The sequence below is a fragment of the Danio aesculapii genome, chromosome 3 (assembly GCF_903798145.1).
Source record: "Danio aesculapii chromosome 3, fDanAes4.1, whole genome shotgun sequence".
In the NCBI taxonomy this organism is placed as follows: Eukaryota; Metazoa; Chordata; class Actinopteri; order Cypriniformes; family Danionidae; genus Danio; species Danio aesculapii.
Genome location: NC_079437.1, coordinates 25,308,643 through 25,326,936, shown reverse-complemented (window position 1 = coordinate 25,326,936; position 18,294 = coordinate 25,308,643). Strand labels below are relative to the sequence as shown.

The window sequence follows — 18,294 nt, the reverse complement described above, 5'->3', positions numbered from 1 at the left end:
AAATATTATAGGGGTTGTCAAATGTATATTTATATTTATATTATCTGTCTTTCGGATGAGATGTTAAACTGAGGTCCTGACTCTCTGTGGTCATTAAAAATCCCATGGCACTTCTCGTAAAGAGTAGGGTGTAACCCCGTTGTCCTGGCCAAATTCCCTCCATTGGCCCTTACCCATCATGGCCTCCCAATCATCCCCATCCACTGAATTGGCTTTATCACTGTCTTTCCGCTTCACTAATAGCTGGTGTGTGGTGAGCGCACTGGTGCTGTTGTCCTGTGGCTGTCGTCGCCTCATCCATCCAAGTGGATGCTGCACACTGGTGGTGGAGTGGAGTGGTGAAGCGCTTTGGGTGTATGGGTACATTACATTATTTTAATTATTAATATTATCTACATAATATTAATTGAACATTTAAACTCGCTTACGAGTTAAAAACCTCCCTGTTATTCGCACCCTCTATGTAATCGTTTTAAATCAAGTTGTACTGTACCTACTTGAGATGCAAAATAAGGAAGTTAGGTCTTGCTTTTTGATAAATTTACCTAAGCTATTTTAAATATATTACAAATAGATAACATGAACATTAACATGAAATGAACTACAAACGTAATTGTTGCTTAAGAACATTTCGAGTATTTTTTTAATCTTTTAAATGTTGCTAATCCATTACAACTCGTGCTTGCCATAAATTTACATAACATATTTACGTGTTTTGTTCCCTTCAAAATACTCATTAAATGTTATATAATTGGTCTTAAAGTGCCTTTAAAGACATTTACCTTCATAAACCTGCAGAAAACATCTGGATGGGTTTCATAATACAGGCAGTTAATTTTAAACCGTCTACGTGACTTAATTGTCATGCAAACAACAGAAATACAAAAATCGTCCCCGCTGAAAGAAGCGATAAGATAAAAAAGGACCAAAAACACGAGGGTTTTGTTTGTTTTTACTCGTCGAAACGCTTTTAACGCAACTGTAAAGTTCAGGTGACTTCAAACGCATGGAAAGACCGCGTCTGATTGGTTGACCTATATTCTTGACGTCGCTCTCTAGATTCTGATTGGTTGACGGCGGTTTGTTTTGCGCCACACGACGTATAAGAAACTTCCTCAGAAAATACAGTAAACAAACCTACGGATTACATTCGGTTGAGACGTGATCTGCGCAGTAGCTTGCCTGAATTTTGGAAATAGCTAAGTTTGTGGTTGACGAAACGCGGTGAGGACACTAGAGCAGGTCGACAGGAGGGACACAAAGGAGGGAGCAGTAGGAAAAGCGCAACGTGCCGTTTGTTTGGTTGAGTGCGCTCGTTTGAAGACCGCGCAGGCTTCATGCCGTTGAGTTGAGCGCGCTTCCCTTCTGGTGACAATACTGCGATCAGCGTTTGTCTTGAAGAAATCACAAACATCCAGGTGAGTCAATTTTCATTGCTGTGAATCATTTCAAATGGAGGGAGTAGAAACGGTCCTAACGTGAAAGGGCTCCACGCTTGGATTTAAGAGCGTATATCATGCTGATTTTGCGTAGAGACTATATTTACTGCTTATGTATGACATATTAACGTTAGTTGGATAATGATACATGAATTTTGCATGCAACTAGACGTGTGTGTTGTTGCAGTTCCACGAGATTTGGAAAGTCCGACTCGATTCATTGAATCGGTTCTTTTGGACTGTTCGTTAAAAAGATTCAGTGCTTAATTTATGCTATGACGTTACGTCTTTGCGCGTTCCCTGACATCCCAAATTTTATTTTTTTTGTAATTGGCTATTATATCATGTTGTATATTTCTGTGATATGTTCTCCAAACCTACGGATAATTTGAATGCACATATTAAATAATATTGGGATTAAATTACATACTTTTTTTGGAAAACTATATCCTGTTTTGTTGATAAAATGAGTGAAGTAGATTGTAACTGCTAATTACGGATTGTTTTATTGCAAATTATTTGAATATCAACGTTCGTGGCTCATTGCGAATCTGTTTTGTTCTAGTGAATCATTGAAATCACTCGACTCGCATGAACGATTCGTGTATGTCGAGATTCCAGCTGCATTGAAGGCCGTGCTGTAACGTTGTGTATTCCATATGAACTGAAACTAAAATCGTTAGCATATCTTGTCCATGTTTTAAAACGTTTCGAATACTTTATAACAAAATATTTAGTCTCAAGCTGTATTTATTACAGCATACCATAGTTATCAGTTACCTCTCACCCCTGTTTACCCTCGTGCCTGGCGGGCCATATATGGGGGAACTACAGTGTGGGCAGCCAAGCAAAGTAGGTCATGAGGATGTTTCTTTTTTCCTGGTTTATCTCTCAATCAGGATACGAGATTTTTTTTGATAATATTAAAGTCATTTTCATATGCAAAAACAAAATGATTGCTATGTGTCCTGCCCAACACGCATAATATTGGTGTCAAAACATTTAGTTTACTTTGAAGTTATCAACATTACATGTTGCACAATTTGATGCCATGCTTTCTAAGTACGAACAGCTATTAGGCAATCCAGTTATGATCTATTTTGCCAGTCAAAGCTGCTTTGTAGCCTTTGCCTTTGTGGTAAAATTTTGACATGAGAATAGGCAGCAAGGTTTGCAGATACTGTATGATTTAATGCTGTTTTTGTGTGTTTTTCAAAGACATGGTGAAGCAGACCAAGGCCAAAACTTTCCAGGCCTATCTGGACTCCTGTCATCGTCGCTACAGCTGCGTCCACTGCCGGGCACACCTGGCCAATCACGATGACCTCATTTCTAAGGTGAGTTTCTTTATGTGACTTGTGGCATGTTTACAGCTAGATTTGTTATGCATTAAAGGCTCACGTGTCTCTCTTTGCAGTCCTTTCAAGGGAGTCAAGGACGAGCCTACCTATTCAATTCTGTGTAAGTATGACTGCTTTCAAATTTCAAGACGAGCTTTTCTTTTTGCCTTTTGATGGATTCTATTATTAACTTGAATTTGTGTGAAATGTGACTGGAACTAAGCGCAAGGTCTTGCTTTTTTTATTTTGGCACTGATGTATACATTGTTTGCATTTGTCAGCCAATTTTTCACCATTATAAAATCATAAGCATAGTCTATAGCATGAAAAAAGGGCATAACAAACTTAATTAGGCACTTGCTTAACTAAGACACAGAGTTGTATAATGTCTGTTGCATAACCTTTTTTTCTATTTGGGTAATTTAATAACTCCCCAAAGCCAAGTGTAACCAATGCACTTTTTTTGTCAGAATATTGGCAAGCTGTTTAAAAGGATTATAATGGCATCATCAATTTAGTTTGTTTTATTGGTGTGTTTTTGTGAAACACAGCATAGTATGAATACCTTGTTGTGGTGTGCTTTGACAACATCTCATAATAACAACAAGTTATGTTGGCAGGGAGATCATGGTTTATATAATGAATGGAATCCTATTGAATATGTATTTGAAAGTCTGTGTGAGCGATTGAAGGTGGAGAAGCTCAATGTTTCAAACCCCATTTATATGCGCGTTTAATTTTTTTCCACTTTTAATCGGATTGACAAAATAAAACATCTTAATTAGGCCTGTCACCATAATCAAAATATCGACTTCTCGCACAACACATGGACCTGAGCTCAGTCATTTTTGGTAATGCAGTTTATATATTGCACATATGTAAAATCCAATTCCAGCAACATTTTAGCTTCTTGTGCAACCTCTCTATTTCTGTTGGAGGTCCCATCATGATTTATGAAATAGTTGGTTTACTGGGCAGTGGGTAGGGTTGCACCAGCTGTTCGGAAGTTCTTTCTTAAACTGGAACGTAAAGTCCACACTAGGCGCTTAGTAACTACTAGCTAGTTTGTAGCTAAATTTGTTCTTACTTTGGTTGGACCACATGTTCTTAAGGCAAACCGTAGATAGTAGATGGCGCGGACAGTCGTGTTTTAGGCAGTATGTGTATTAATTTCAGTTGTTCAGCATTGATGTTCAATTAATAACCATAGATAGTAGATAGTGTGTGTGTGTGTTTCCTTCAATCCTTTTAAAATCAAGTAATGCACCCTTCATTCAAAAATCTCTCACTTGTAATATGTGAACATTTACAGTCGAGAATTGTCAGTGAACTATGAGGGCAAAAACATAAAATCATGGTTCATTAATCGTAAGCGAGTTAAAATGTTCAATTAATTTTGATTTCAGGCCAAATCGCCCAGCCCTGTCTAAAGTCATGTGTAGTCGCATTGAATGATGTAATATCCAATAAAAAGCATTTAAATCGTTTATCTGCTTTAAAATTTGGCAACTAATGCATCTACAAATAACCCTTTGAAAATGAATTGACACTACATTTTTATAGTACATTACAGCCAGTCACTATATATATATATACATATATATATATATATATACATATATATATATACATATATATATATATATATATATATATATATATATATATATATATATATATATATATATATATATATATATATATATACATATATATATATATATATATATATATATATACATATATATATATACATATATATATATATATATATATATATATATATATATATATATATATATATATATATATATATATATATATATATATATATATATATATATATATATATATATATATATATATATATATATATATACATATACATACATGCATGCATACATACATACATACACACATATATATATATATATATATATATATATATATATATATACACACATACATACATACACACATATATATATATATATATATATATATATATATATATATATATATAATATATATATATATATATATATATATATATATATATATATATATATATATATATATATATATACATATATATATATATATATATATACATAAATATAAATAAATCTCCACACGGAAGAGAAAAGAACTCCGTCATGAAGAAATTCTCGTTTTAATTGATGGATACTTGACACAAAACACTTATTGAATAAAGATTCAGGAGGAAAAAAGGCTGTGAGTAGAGAGATAATTCTTCATTATTATCGTGAGCTCCTCGATGTTAACTATTCTCAATGTCATCTCTTTTCTGCCCTTATACATGAAGGGAGGCTGTCGTAAATATTTAGTTGGAACGTAGTGTTGCGTTTAAAATAAGTTCAGTGGTGCAACACAAATGTAGTTGTGGGCAAGTTGTAATTTAGTGTTCTTTTAAGTCACAACTAGGCTACGTTTTAACTTGCTTGTCATTTTGTGTTTTTAGGGTGAACGTAGGTTGTGGTCCAGCAGAAGAAAGACTGCTGCTAACTGGTCTTCATGCTGTGGCTGATATTTATTGTGAGAATTGCCACACCACGCTGGGCTGGAAATACGTGAGTATGATTTGTTTTAACAGAACAGATGTCAAAAGGCTTTATTTGTCACCTCATACAGTCTGATCACAATTTGTGGTGTTTTTCCTTCTCTCTACAGGAGCAGGCCTTTGAGTTGAGCCAGAAGTATAAGGAGGGCAAGTTTATAATTGAATTATCTCACATGATTAAGGATAATGGCTGGGACTGAAGCCTTGAATTTAACTTGCTGTCACCGCTTGCAGCTTCTTTAAGATCGACATGAAATATGCTTTCTTTTTTATGTGTATATATATATATCCATTTATGATGTACATTACTATTGTGAGCACCTTTTTCCACACTGATATCCCAATGCACCAGTTTTTCAGAGTGGGAGGGGGAGGGGGGGGGGGGGGGGTCTTGGGTTATTGTTTTGTTTGTGTATTTTTTTACATGCGTGTTTGTGTGAGAGGCATGCTTTAGAGAAGCTGTGCTAATATCTCATGATCCACTTAAATCCAGTTCTGAAGATTTCTTGATTTTTGTTGGGATTTTGACGTTAGCCATCAAATTCTCCAGATTAAGTGCAATTCATGAGGTTTGGACTATGTATGATCAAGTTTTTGAAGATCCAATTCCTTTTTTTATTCGATTAATTTTTAGTTTAGAGAACGAGTTTTTTTTTTTTGAACGAGGTAGTGCGAGTTAAATTTTTCTCTGTGTGTGTGTGTGTGCGCGTATGTGGCTTAGAGAGGATTATGTGCAATATATGTGAGTGAGAGTTTGTTTAAAGGATGATTCATGCCTCCAAATTCAGTTCTTTCGGTTGAATTCATCTTTTAATTTACCAAGTCGCTGAGGGATCCCAACTAATGAACATCTGCTCATAAGTTTGTGTAAGCGAACAGGCTTATTGGGCTATTGAAGAGATTGTCCACGGTTGACTGATATTCTTAAAGACACTTTAGTTACAGCTTGTATGATGTTATTGGGATATTCATTTTTATGTTTCTTATTTCTTGCATTTTGTGTATGAAAAATGTTGTAAGTATAATCTAACGTTGAGCAGCATGTACAGAGACATTGATCTGATCATGTTAGAGCAGACATGCCATGCAGATGTGTTATGATTGTGTAGCAGAGTATTTCTTTGAATGCTAAACCATTAAAGTGTATTACATTAACCTGAATTCTTTACATTAAAGTATGGGGGTAAATGGAAAACTCTTGTTATGCTTTTTTTTCTTCACTGAAATTAAGTTGGAAAAATGTATACTGTCTTTTTAAATGGGTTCTTTTCTAAAGTATTGATTGTCGACAACGTACACTTGAAATATATACACAATTGTATAATGAGTAAATAAGAAAATTTACTAGACGTTTCCAATGCACAGACATTCAATAAATCTCTTAAAAGAACGACTGGCAAAGTAAAATTTTGAATTACTTTGGATTGTTACCTGATGAGACTGTAAAAGAGAATAGATGAAAAACCCAAAATAGCAACAGGAAACATTGAGACAATTTTTGACCACTTCATTTAGCTTAATTTTGTTGGAAAAATGCTCTTTGGTAACAAATTTCATTCTGTATAGTTTGTATCTTTATTTTAAAGTATTTTTGTTGATCAGTTATCTACAAAATAATCAAAAGAATTTATACATTTTTTGGTGAAGTGGGGTGCAAATAATACTTTTTGGCCTTAGGGGAATTATGAATTAAATTCAAGTATTATAAAATATAGTATTTCTGACTATTTTCTTTATAATTTCAGTTATGAATAACAATATTGCAATACTTTTTGGTATCGTGATACTTTAGGTAATATAGTATCGAAAGATTAATTAATGGTATCGTGACAACACTTTTTATATTTATATATATATATATATATATATATATATATATATATATATATATATATATATATATATATATAATGAAATTTACATCAAAGAATGATTGAAATAATAAATCAGAAATTAAATCCGCTCACTTATGTTACAATAAGTACGCAAAGTTGTATTGTATACTGGTCTAGAATAAATAGGGGCATATCGTCAGTTTCTCTGGACTGGATTTATAAAAGATTAACATGTTATCTTCATACCCTAGTTTTTAAATTAATGGCGCACTTCACAAGCTTCTAAAGTACAAAGGGCAAAACTGCCAAATGATTATTCGTTATATAATGGTCTGCAGACGACATGGTTTATAAATAAACAAGGCGGAAACAAGGAACAGCCTTTCTGCTCTAATTATCTCAAAACCAGACCGAGTCCGAGAGGGCAAAAAAAAAAAAACAATTATAAGACTACAACTCCCACAAAGCTTTGCGAACATCGGTGACGTGGCCAGCGTTACCCAGCAGACCGGGGCGATTTGAACTTCAATCGGTTGTGAGTAGTATTCTGGGTTATTTCTTTATTTTCATAGTATTTTACCAGCCCGTTTTACTTTGTGTACGATTAAATATACGCTGCTTTTTTAGAGCCCGCAATTTTACATCACTATGTCCGGGAAAATCAAAAGCAGGAGTGCTGCCAATGCAGACTCAATCTCTGGCAGTGTGTCCTGTGACGAGCGCATCTTAAGGGACTGCCATCAGATGTACATCGACCCGGATAGCGGTAAGAAACCGTAGTTTTTATAAACTGTTTCGTTCGGATTCAGTTATTATTGCAGTGATGAGGTAAAGCAAGTCTCCTCAGGGCTGGGTGAGAGTTGCTAACGGTAGCCGGTGAGCTAAAATGCCGGTTTGGTATGTCAGCTATTTACTTCAGACTGCCAGAGGCACTTCAGCTGTTTGAGTTTATTACAGTCATAATTGTGTAGTTCAGTAGATTCGATATTTGTTTTATTTAATTCATAATTTTATTTTTTTGGTTCGTAAAAAGTTTAAATGTATTAATTTCTGATTTATAACCCCTCAGATAGGACCCCCTTTAGTCGAACGTTAAATGGATAACGTTAGTTCATCCAAAAATTTAAATTCATTTTTCACTTGTGTCAAGCCTTCAGTAGTTTCTTTCTTCTGTTCAACACAAAATAAGATGTTTAGAAAAGTAATGGCAACCTGTGACTTTTTCATAGTAGGAAAAACAAATACTATGGAAGTCAGTGGTTACAGATTTCCAGTTTGTTTTGGGAGGGAGAGTAAATGGTGAGTAAACTTTTTGAGCTAAAAATATATTGGCAACACAAGATTAATTCCAGTTGCTCCTGTTGATGTTTTATGATGCAAAACGATTGGTCTGAATAAGTAAACTGGAGATTATCTACTAAAATCTGGGGTTAATATAGAAAAAAAGCTTTTAAATATGCTGCACCTTTTGCATTGAAAAACCTCCAAACAAAGTTGCAGTTTAAAGAATTGGTTTCACTACATGCTTTTAAGAAGATTTTAAATGATTTGGAGTTTGAAACATTGGCCCGTAGATGCTCTGAATAGTTTTTCTGTCATTGTAGGTTTGTTTTGATGGATGGATGAATGAATGAATGATGTTACCTGTTATTTGTTTGTTTAGTTGTTGCAGTGTTTTATTTTTAAACCCATGTGAAACTCCTGTGCCAGGAAAGATTTTTAATCGCAAGGTTCTTTACTGGTACAATAAAGGTTATAATAATAATAATAACCTACAAAAGTATTACATTTTAATACACAGCCTGTGCAAAGTTCCCCTATGTCACATAAGTTACCCAAAAACAGTCATAAATTTTTTTTTTAATTGGATTGTGTATATAACATCTGAATAATAATATAAAGAGTATAGTTGTATAGATTGTCGTGATATATATTTGTTGTAGATGTTATTTCGCCAAGAGGCAGCTATATGAAAAATGTGAAATCAGAAATCAAAAGATAAATTTAAATATTGAAAAAAAAAAGACCAACTAAAACTGCCTAAATGAAGTGCTTAATGCATGTTACTACTAAAGAAATATATGTTTTGATCTTCTTATAATAAAAACAATTCACACAACATCATTCTGACCCCTGCAATATAGTTTGGATCTTGCCAAAATATACCCATGCAATAGAAATCATAATATTGTGGTCTAGGACAGAGTCTTGTCTATTTAATGACGTGTTGGGAATCCTAAGAGAAGTCCGCCTTCCCAATTAGATTGTTCACACAAATCGTCACCTTGGAATTATAAGGTTCTATCTTCGTTCTGAATGATTTTGAGATATTGAGCTTCAAAGTTTTTGCATTCCATAGCAAACAGTATGTGTTGTAGCATTTTTTTTTTTTTTAAATCTTAATGTAACAATTTATAAAAACACCCCATAATGTAAATCAGTTGTCAATTAATAAGAATGTCAATTACTCACTTTTGACAACATTGTCAGATAGAACCTTATAATTTTAAGGTGAGGAAATGTAATTTTACTTTTTAATATAGGTCACAACATACAGGATAAGTGGGTACTATTTTAATGAACAATACGAACATGCATGTCCTTCCTCTCTGTTGTAAACAAACCCCACACATGCATCATTATGGGACATAAACATTGTGCTCCAGAGTCCAGACTGTTGCTTATGTTTTGGAAATGAGTGCGTTATAGGATAGATATTCTATTATGTGTTCAAATTGACAAAATGGACTTCAAGTTCAGTTTGTTTAACCGCTTATTCCTTATTCTTGTAGGATTAATAAAAATCGCTCAAACTGTCGGTGTGACGTTGCTGCCTCCCCGGAAGAAGATAACTGTGATGTTGATGGGGAACCACTCCGCTGGAAAGAGCAGCTTTATCAATTGGTAGGCTGACTTGCATCAGTGGAAACATGTATTAAATCAGTGTGTGTGAGACTGAGAGAGCAGAACGGTTAGATTTCAAACTGTTTATTTATTGTTGGCAGGTATGTGGAGGAGCATATCCAAAGGACAGGAGTTGCTATAGAGACCCAGGGCTTCAGCTTTGTTACCAGTGGGCGAAAGAGGGAGTCGCTCACGGTAAATATTATCTATACATGTTAGTTTTATGTGAGGCATAAATTTGGCTCTTTTTTTTTTTTTTTTTTTTTTTTTTTTTTTTTTTTTTTTTTTTTTTTTTTTTTTTCTCTTCACACAAGTTGTAAATGGAGTATCTATGAAAAATTCTGTTCTCGTTTTGGTGCTTAATCTAATTTACTAAAGAAAGAACCACAATATACAATCAAACTAACTTACAAAAAGGGTTGCACTTAAATCATAGCTTGAACCAGATTTTACTTAATCTTCTAAATTCTTAAATGAGCCACAAACTTATTAACTTAAGTTTCTTAACTTGAATAGCTTAAAATTATTAGCTTAAACTAACTTCTGCTTCTAAAAAGTGGACATGGCAAGCCTTCCAAACATAACGATTACATGACGCGGGTTTTGATGGTGGTCAATGAGCAGTTTAATCAGTCACTTGAGTTTTTTTTTTTTTATATTGGTATTTCTGTCTCCATCTGTTTCTCTATTAAAAAAAAAAAAAAGTAAAACAATTTAAAAATGCAAATTTTAAGATTTCATGCATCTTCCATGCATTTCCCAGTTAATTATTATAATAAAACATAAACTACTGCACACTAGTTCATGCTATGTGAACATAAAGATATATGAAATGAAAAGAATGCACCGTAGTCACAATTGAAGTGGATCAAAACCTTTAGTCAAAGTTGTCCTAGAACTATTTTACAACACCCCCTTTTTGTCTTGGGACATTTTGGAAAAAAAATAAATTTTGATCCCCTTTGAAAGTTGACTACTGTATTCTAATGTAAACATCTTTGACTATAACCCCTTTCTGTAACCACTGTTGTCTTGGGTTTTAGGGAAATGCAACGCTCCATCTGTATCCGCACTTCAAACCACTGCAAGACTTTAAAGGTTTGTTGAGATTGTAAAGTGCATTAATGTAAAGCCATTTTGCTGGCGAATTCCATGTTATCTGTGCATAAAATGGCTTGTTTTCTTTAATTTTAGGGGTGTCAGAATACCTCGGCACTGAGATTTGTACTTCACGGCAGAAACGTTTCAGTTTGGTGACTTTTGTTGCACTCCTGGTCTTGTGGATGGAGATATGAAGTATCCCTTTGATGTTGACCAGGCTGTTCTGTGGCTCGGTGTGTGTTGTCTTGTATTTTTTTTGTGTTCAGTTTCTTGGTGTTTTATTGCATAGTCATACATGGTCTACATGTACCACAGTTTACACACACTTATTAAAGGTGGTTCTGGCAACACTTCAATAATTTTTTGTGGTCCTATGAACTATTCTTGCCTGTCTGCATTAGGTGAGGCGTGTGGACCTGATCCTGGTCTTCTTTGGACCCAATGGGACAGGGCTTTATGCACAAGCGCACGCTCAACATTGTAGAGAAGTGAATGACAAACAAGGGGACCGGCTCCGTTTTTATCTCAGTAAAGCTGATGAGGCTGGAGGAGAGTCTGATCGACAAGTAAATACGCCTATACACTTCGTTTACTCACTCCTTTTCTTTGCACGCACACTGCTGTTCTAATAATTCTTTGTGCCCACCAGGACTGCAATTCATTATTATAATCCAAGTAATAATGTACAAATAATAAGTGTCCTGCACAGTTTAGCTCCAACTCTAATCAAACAAACCTGCTTTCTAGATTTCTAGTGATCTTGAAGACACTGATTAGCATGTTCAGGTGTGTTTCATTAGATTTGGAGCTAAACTGTGCAGGACCACCGGCCCCTCCAGGACCTGAGTTTGCCCACCACTGGTTAAAAGCAAACTATTTTTTTTTTCCTGTGATGGATCTACATTTTTCAGCATTGTTATTCAATGTCAACTTGTCAGAAATCATTCTGATATTATCTGATTTTATTGATGCTCTGTCCCTTTTTTTGTTCTCTCTCTTCTTTTTTTTTTCTGATTCTCCTGCAGCTCCTTCTCATTGTCTTCCTGCTCATCTGGCTTCCCCTTCTCTCTTTCCTGTTGCTTCTCATTTTGCTCATGTTTCTCTTACTGCTTCTTGTTATTGGCCTTCTCCTGCTTCTTTTATTCTCCTCTTCTTCACCTGCTCATTTTGCTTCTGTTGCTGCTACATTCTTTTCCTGCAGTTTCTAATTTTCCTCTATCCAATTTCCCATTCTCCTTTCCTCTTTTTAATCCTTCTCTATGCTAAAACAGTGTTTCATTACTGCATTATTTGTTCTTTCAGAGAGTTATGATGCAGATTGTGCAGGAACTTTGTAAACGTCCGGGACTCAATAAGTGTGGCTTCGACATGCCCACCATCTACGTTCCCAATCCTATAAGGTATCATAAACCTTTCTGCTCCACACAGTTTCATTCAGTGGTGAACTTGATAATTGCCACTTATGAAATAAAAACAAAAATTTCTCTTCACCATCTCCACCATTAGCCCAGCCGGTGTGTTAATCAGATTGATGATGTGTGTCGAGACCATAGAGAAAACCATTAAATCAGACTGTAACAGAACACACTTAACTCTCTGGAGAAGGACTGTAACCCATCATCACTGAGGCCGTCACTGACACGCTTCAGAATGACAGGTACTGTGTTATAAGATTGCATCCATATAAATGTTCAAATCCTAATTGTTTTTTTGATTGACACCATCTACTAGAGCAGTGTTTCCCAACCATGTTCCTGGAGGCACACCAACAATACATGTTTTGGATACCTCCCTTAGCTGAACTATTCATTTCAGGTGTTTCAAGTGTCTTCCAATGTTCTGATGATGAGTTGATTCCAGGCGTGTTTGAATAAGAAGTTGAAAATGTAAACTGTTGGTGTGCCTTTAGGAACAGGGTTGGGAAAGCTAAAGAGCTGTCGAGCTAAATCATTCAAGAAATCGATTCTACATTGAATCTGAAATTTTCAAAGTGCATCCCTCTTCTGTCTCGAATCGATTGTGAGCTTCGTTTTTAAAAGCAGTTGATTTTATATTGGCTAGTTTTTAATCGTGCACTCTAGTGCTTGCATGACTCAGCCTGACACACAAGCACTCTTTCCTGTGAGTTGGCTTTTATATCACTGTGAACGCACTTGTAATTCATTTAAAAACTATCCTAAATGTATTAATGATTATTTTAGATTAAGTGGTATTCATAAGGAATTGGATGCCTGCAGTGTGTGGCTGTTTGTAAAGCATACAGCTCCATGTGCTGTTAAAAACCAAGCTCAGAATTGATTCAAGTATCGGTCTTGTTTTTTTCACCACATATTTCCTGTCTTCTATTGCAATTAACATTCCTGTATTGCTCCCAATAGGCAGTGCAGCATAGAGAACCGTCGAGCACGTTTTAAGGGCTGTTTGCTGGGCATGATGGGTTTCATTGTGCCTCTGCTGCTGCTTGCTAGTTCTGGTGCTTGGCAGCCTCTCCAAAGACGTGCTGGTGCTGATGCTGGGGTGACAGTGGCACAGACGCACTCTCACTATATGTGGTTAGTGAAAATATATGCATTTATGTGCACGTGGTGTGTGGGGAGGGGGGGTTCTCTGTAGATACGATGTTTGGTTTAATGTGTTTCAGGCTCCGCAGTGAAGGCTGTTTTGAGTCACTGTCCATGGAAGTGCAGCTGTACAGTTGTGCTGGACTGGTGCTGTTGTCCTTCATCCTTCTCCTGCTTGCTCGCTTCTCTTTCAGGTAAGGAGGGAACAAGAGATTATGCAGACATTTAGGATGTGAAATGAACATTCTAGGCTGAAACTAAAAACACTCTGGATGCACTTGGTCAAAAAAAAAAAAAAACTTTTGTGTATGTGTAATTTCTCCTTTACACTAGACAATAGGACTGCTGGATTATGGAATTTTTTTTTTTTGGTCATTGTAATGAGGATTATTTAAAACTATTATCAGTGGGCCATATGTCCCAAAAAGATGCATTTAGTTTCGCCCCCAGTAAATAAGGTTGATGGTACATTTATATATTTCAAAGATCATTAAATTTCACAATGGGACAAACTAGTAAAAATGGTTTATTGTTTCACAATTATGGAAAGGAAATAAATAATTATATATATATATATATATATATATATATATATATATATATATATATAATATATATATATATATATATATATATATATATATTATATATATATATATATAGTAAAATATACTAATGAAACAAACTCTGATTTAAGCATCTTCACTGTAATCGTATTGATTTGTTTCATATTACACTGCAAGAGTTCTTAAGGCAAGAGCAGTAAGTAGTGATTTTTTGTCCTTGTCTTTTGAGTGGTTAATAATGATAAAAACAGTTGACGGCACAGAGTTTTGATTAATTGCACAGCCCTACTAGGCAATAATATAACCACATTTTATTGACCTTAACATAAAATCAGATAGGAGAAAATACATGAGCTATATATATCGACAGACTCAGAATTCTGAAGTCTGACCAATGGCATGCACACAACTGCTCAAGCTTTGGTCACTGTTAAAGCTGCTTCACACAGTGCAGTGACTACAGCTGGATGGAGCTTGACAATGCCTGGGGTCCACCTCATCTTTTCAGCAAAAAAAAATTATTTATTTCTTTGGCTGAGTTTTCGGCAGCTGAAAATTTGGTGCATCCCTCCACACACTAGTAGGATAAAGAGTCCGTTCAACCAAGAAGGAAAACTTGCCATTGGCACACCCTCATTTCAAAGAGGATGTGTGTAGTACAAGTTGAGATTTCCAGAGTATTCACAGAAGTGTTTAACGTCTATTTGTTTTTTTTGTTGTTTTTTTTTTCAGCATGTTTATGGAATACTGAGATTTTTTAAAAATCTAATATATTATATATATATATATATAATATATTATTATTATTATTTTTTTTTCCTGTGTGTTTTTAGTTTAGTATTTTAATATATTTGCTGGTAAGAATTAAAGTCCCTGTAGCCATTTTATTTGCTGCAGGGAATTGGAACAGTCAAACATCCTCCTAGCTAGGGCTTGGCAATTAATCAAAGTAATCGAATATCGACATTCAGAGCCTATAATCGATCAATTTTCCAGGTCATTTTTTTCAATTAGTTTCCCTAACCGCGTGTGGAGTCACATGACTCTGCTCTGTTTACACTTCTGCGTTGAGTGCAGTGTATGATCTGGCACAGCCTTCACACGTGTTGCATACCTCTTGCTGTGACTGATACTGATCTCGCAAGAGATCTGTGGTTGGCCTGCCTTGGTAGCAATTGACAAGTTTAGGAGGCGCGGAGAAGGCCAAAAAAAAAATAGTTAATCGTTCAATTAATTGAGATTTTGGTTTTAGGCCAAATCACTCTGCTCTACTCCTAGCTACTATGAATTCTTGGTATATAGTGAGCCATTTCATCCAGTCATGCAGCAAACACAATATAATGAAAGAACAGCTTCAGCAATTGTGCTATACAGTACTTATGAGCTCTTTTTCTCCTCTTCTCCATATTTTAGAACTAAACCGACTCTATCTGGAAAGCAAAAGAGACAACTTCAGGAAAAAACTGGAGTATGTGCAAGAGGTGGTCAAGACCAAAAAGGTATGGGTTTGCATTCGAGTTGATGTACAAAACTGCTAGTGTGTTGACCGACTCTGCTAATGACTCTCCTGTGTGTTCCTACAGAAAAAACTCTACGAAGAGTACCTGCGTCAGAGTGTGGGAGATCAGGACAGGAACTGAAGGAGAATATAGGCAGGCCACATTTGAAGAGGTAGAATAAAGCACACAGAAGTACCACTAAACTGCATCTAATCATTCCTGTTACATAGCGGACCAGATAAGCTACTTTAAGGGCACTTGGTTACTCCTGTGAGCTCTGTCTTCCCAGCACTAATTAATGATGGAGCTGTGGACCAATTACTGTGTTTTATATTCATTATTAGTCTCATAATATTACACTAGTACTTAAAGGTTATAATGGAAGGGCCACATGTTGAGAATAGATCTGAAATATCATGTTTACCATTACAGCTCTTTAATGTAATCCTCTTGCTTTGCTTATAATGCTCTGTATTGTATGGTAATTACCACAATGACTGAGGAATGAGCAGCTTTTCATATGTGGCATGAGATTCTAGTGACTCCTGGGTGTTTATTCACTATTGGTCAATTTTAATAGAATATTGAAGCTGGCTTTTGTATTCCATGGTTTTCCTACATTTTTATGTGAACTTGTTGCTGATATGATAATAAAAATTAATAAATATGTGTTCGGTTTCATGTGACATTCAGCTATTGTCAAAATGAGATGCTTGACTAGGTCTAGGTTAACGTCCTAATCCTCTGAGGAATTTCGATGAGACCTGTTGCATGTGTGTGAGCATGCATACTTATTTGTTTATTCTTATCAGATTTTTTTTAGATGTTGTTCAAAGTAAGTTCCTTGGTATTTTGATTTGCCTTTACAAATTAACTCATGGTTTTTAAGAAGATTTAAAAATAAAAATATCTTAAATGCAGATAGATGCCATTTTATATACCATTTTTTTTCTTGGCCGATTGGAACTTTTTTTTTTTTCTTTAAATAACCAGTTCATTTTAAACAACTACACAGAAACCAAAGTAAAAATCATGTCAATTTATATTAAATCTTTACTCATTTTTACATTATTTGTATAGTTTGACCCTACAGTAACCTCTAAAAATAGTCACTAAATATCTCTCAAAACATATACATTGCTTAATAAATTACATGTAATTTAAATACATTCATAAATGTTATTCACTGAAGCATGTTATTACCAAACTACTCTACCAAAAAAAGTTGACCCCATCCCCCCACCCCCGATCGTCAATGTATAATTCGCACACATTACTTATAATATAGCTTTAATTTTCAGTTGTGGACTAACTCTAGGTGTACATATATTCTGTTAAAATGTTGTCCAGTTTTACTGTTTGGGAGTTAAATCAAATATAAATATGACATTTTTCATGAAAAATGAAATATGGTAAATTATTGATTTTAATTAAAACTGAACGTTTAGCTTTATCTTCTTAAAAATAATAAACCACATAATGCTTCTATATTAAGCATATGTGGAGTGTGGGAACTGGCAAGCCACACTTCATTGTGAAATGGAATAATTCTTGTGAGTCGGTTCTTTTGTAATGAACTGACCAAACCGGTTCACCCTTGTATGACGTGAAATATTGGACTGAATTAAGTTTTGTATAAATGAACAATCCTCCTTTTTGTTTATAATGAAATGATCACTAATGTAGTTAAAATGCAATATGTCAAATACAGAATTAACCATTTTTACTTAATCAGACAAAAAAAGCAATATTAACCAAAAATAGTTTTGCGTAAGGTTATACAGTGCTCAGCATATAGAAGCACACCCCTCACAAATCAACCATTTAAAGTCATATTTTCTATAGGAAGCTTTACCGTATTATATTTGTGCATATACATTAGATTAGTCAGTACTGAAGCCACATCTGGGAGCTTATTTAACAAAATAACTTACAATAATGGTTCAAAAATTAGTAGCTCAAACTGATATGTTAGAGGGGAAAATTTTAAATAAAAAGAGCAAAAAAAATGAAAATACAACCTACAAAATTAACACTTTATTTTAAATTTTTTTTCAATATTTTGCTTGAATTTAATTGTATTCTCTTTTAATTTCTAAATATGTTTGGTGACTAAAATGATATTTTAAATGAATATTTGTTTAATGAATCTGTTTTGTTCAAATGCAACCAAAATATATGACCTATTTTCACTGAGAAATGGATAAAAATGGTCATTATCAACATAGGGTGTACTCATTTATGCTGAGCACTGTATATCCTGCATAATATAATACCGTCTGTAATCTACATCCTGCAGTTTCTGGATGTCATTCGTTTTAGTCAGGGTGGCAAATTACAGGTTGGGGGGATTGACCCCCTTATTAAAGCTTTATTCCCAACCCCCGACCCGAAGGACAACAGAACAAGATGTATGGGTGGTCGGCCCTTTAATAGTAAGAACTGGCTTTCTCTGATCTATCTCTTAA

General features: G+C 34.7%; 2 protein-coding genes across 2 annotated transcripts; both read left to right on the top strand.

Annotated features, from left to right (window-relative positions):
• The first annotated feature begins 1,047 nt into the window (after window positions 1–1,047).
• Window positions 1,048–5,730, top strand: ypel3 (yippee-like 3). The gene is made up of 5 exons (XM_056453495.1): window positions 1,048–1,418; window positions 2,658–2,776; window positions 2,857–2,900; window positions 5,262–5,370; window positions 5,471–5,730. The coding sequence occupies exons 2-5, from the start codon at window positions 2,660–2,662 to the stop codon at window positions 5,558–5,560; spliced, it is 360 nt and encodes a 119-aa protein (XP_056309470.1). The 5' UTR covers window positions 1,048–1,418; window positions 2,658–2,659; the 3' UTR covers window positions 5,561–5,730.
• A 1,921-nt stretch (window positions 5,731–7,651) lies between these two features.
• si:ch211-11k18.4 (uncharacterized) lies at window positions 7,652–15,973 on the top strand. The gene is given in 20 exon segments (XM_056451049.1): window positions 7,652–7,730; window positions 7,823–7,961; window positions 9,988–10,099; window positions 10,201–10,294; window positions 11,143–11,197; window positions 11,294–11,362; window positions 11,365–11,437; window positions 11,607–11,634; window positions 11,636–11,687; window positions 11,690–11,766; window positions 12,503–12,595; window positions 12,701–12,814; window positions 12,817–12,857; window positions 13,579–13,669; window positions 13,671–13,715; window positions 13,717–13,756; window positions 13,856–13,955; window positions 15,741–15,786; window positions 15,788–15,826; window positions 15,911–15,973. Coding segments are annotated over 19 exon segments (1,344 nt in total). The 5' UTR covers window positions 7,652–7,730; window positions 7,823–7,843; the 3' UTR covers window positions 15,968–15,973.
• Window positions 15,974–18,294: the final 2,321 nt, after the last annotated feature.

What these genes read in the sequence shown, in the direction of transcription:
- ypel3 (XM_056453495.1), top strand. Translation starts at nt 2,660, where the DNA reads ATGGTGAAGCAGACCAAGGCCAAAACTTTCCAGGCCTATCTGGACTCC. An exon ending in ACGATGACCTCATTTCTAAG is followed by an intron (nt 2,777 to 2,856) that starts GTGAGTTTCTTT and finishes CTCTCTTTGCAG; the next exon opens with TCCTTTCAAGGGAGTCAAGG. An exon ending in GCCTACCTATTCAATTCTGT is followed by an intron (nt 2,901 to 5,261) that starts GTAAGTATGACT and finishes TTGTGTTTTTAG; the next exon opens with GGTGAACGTAGGTTGTGGTC.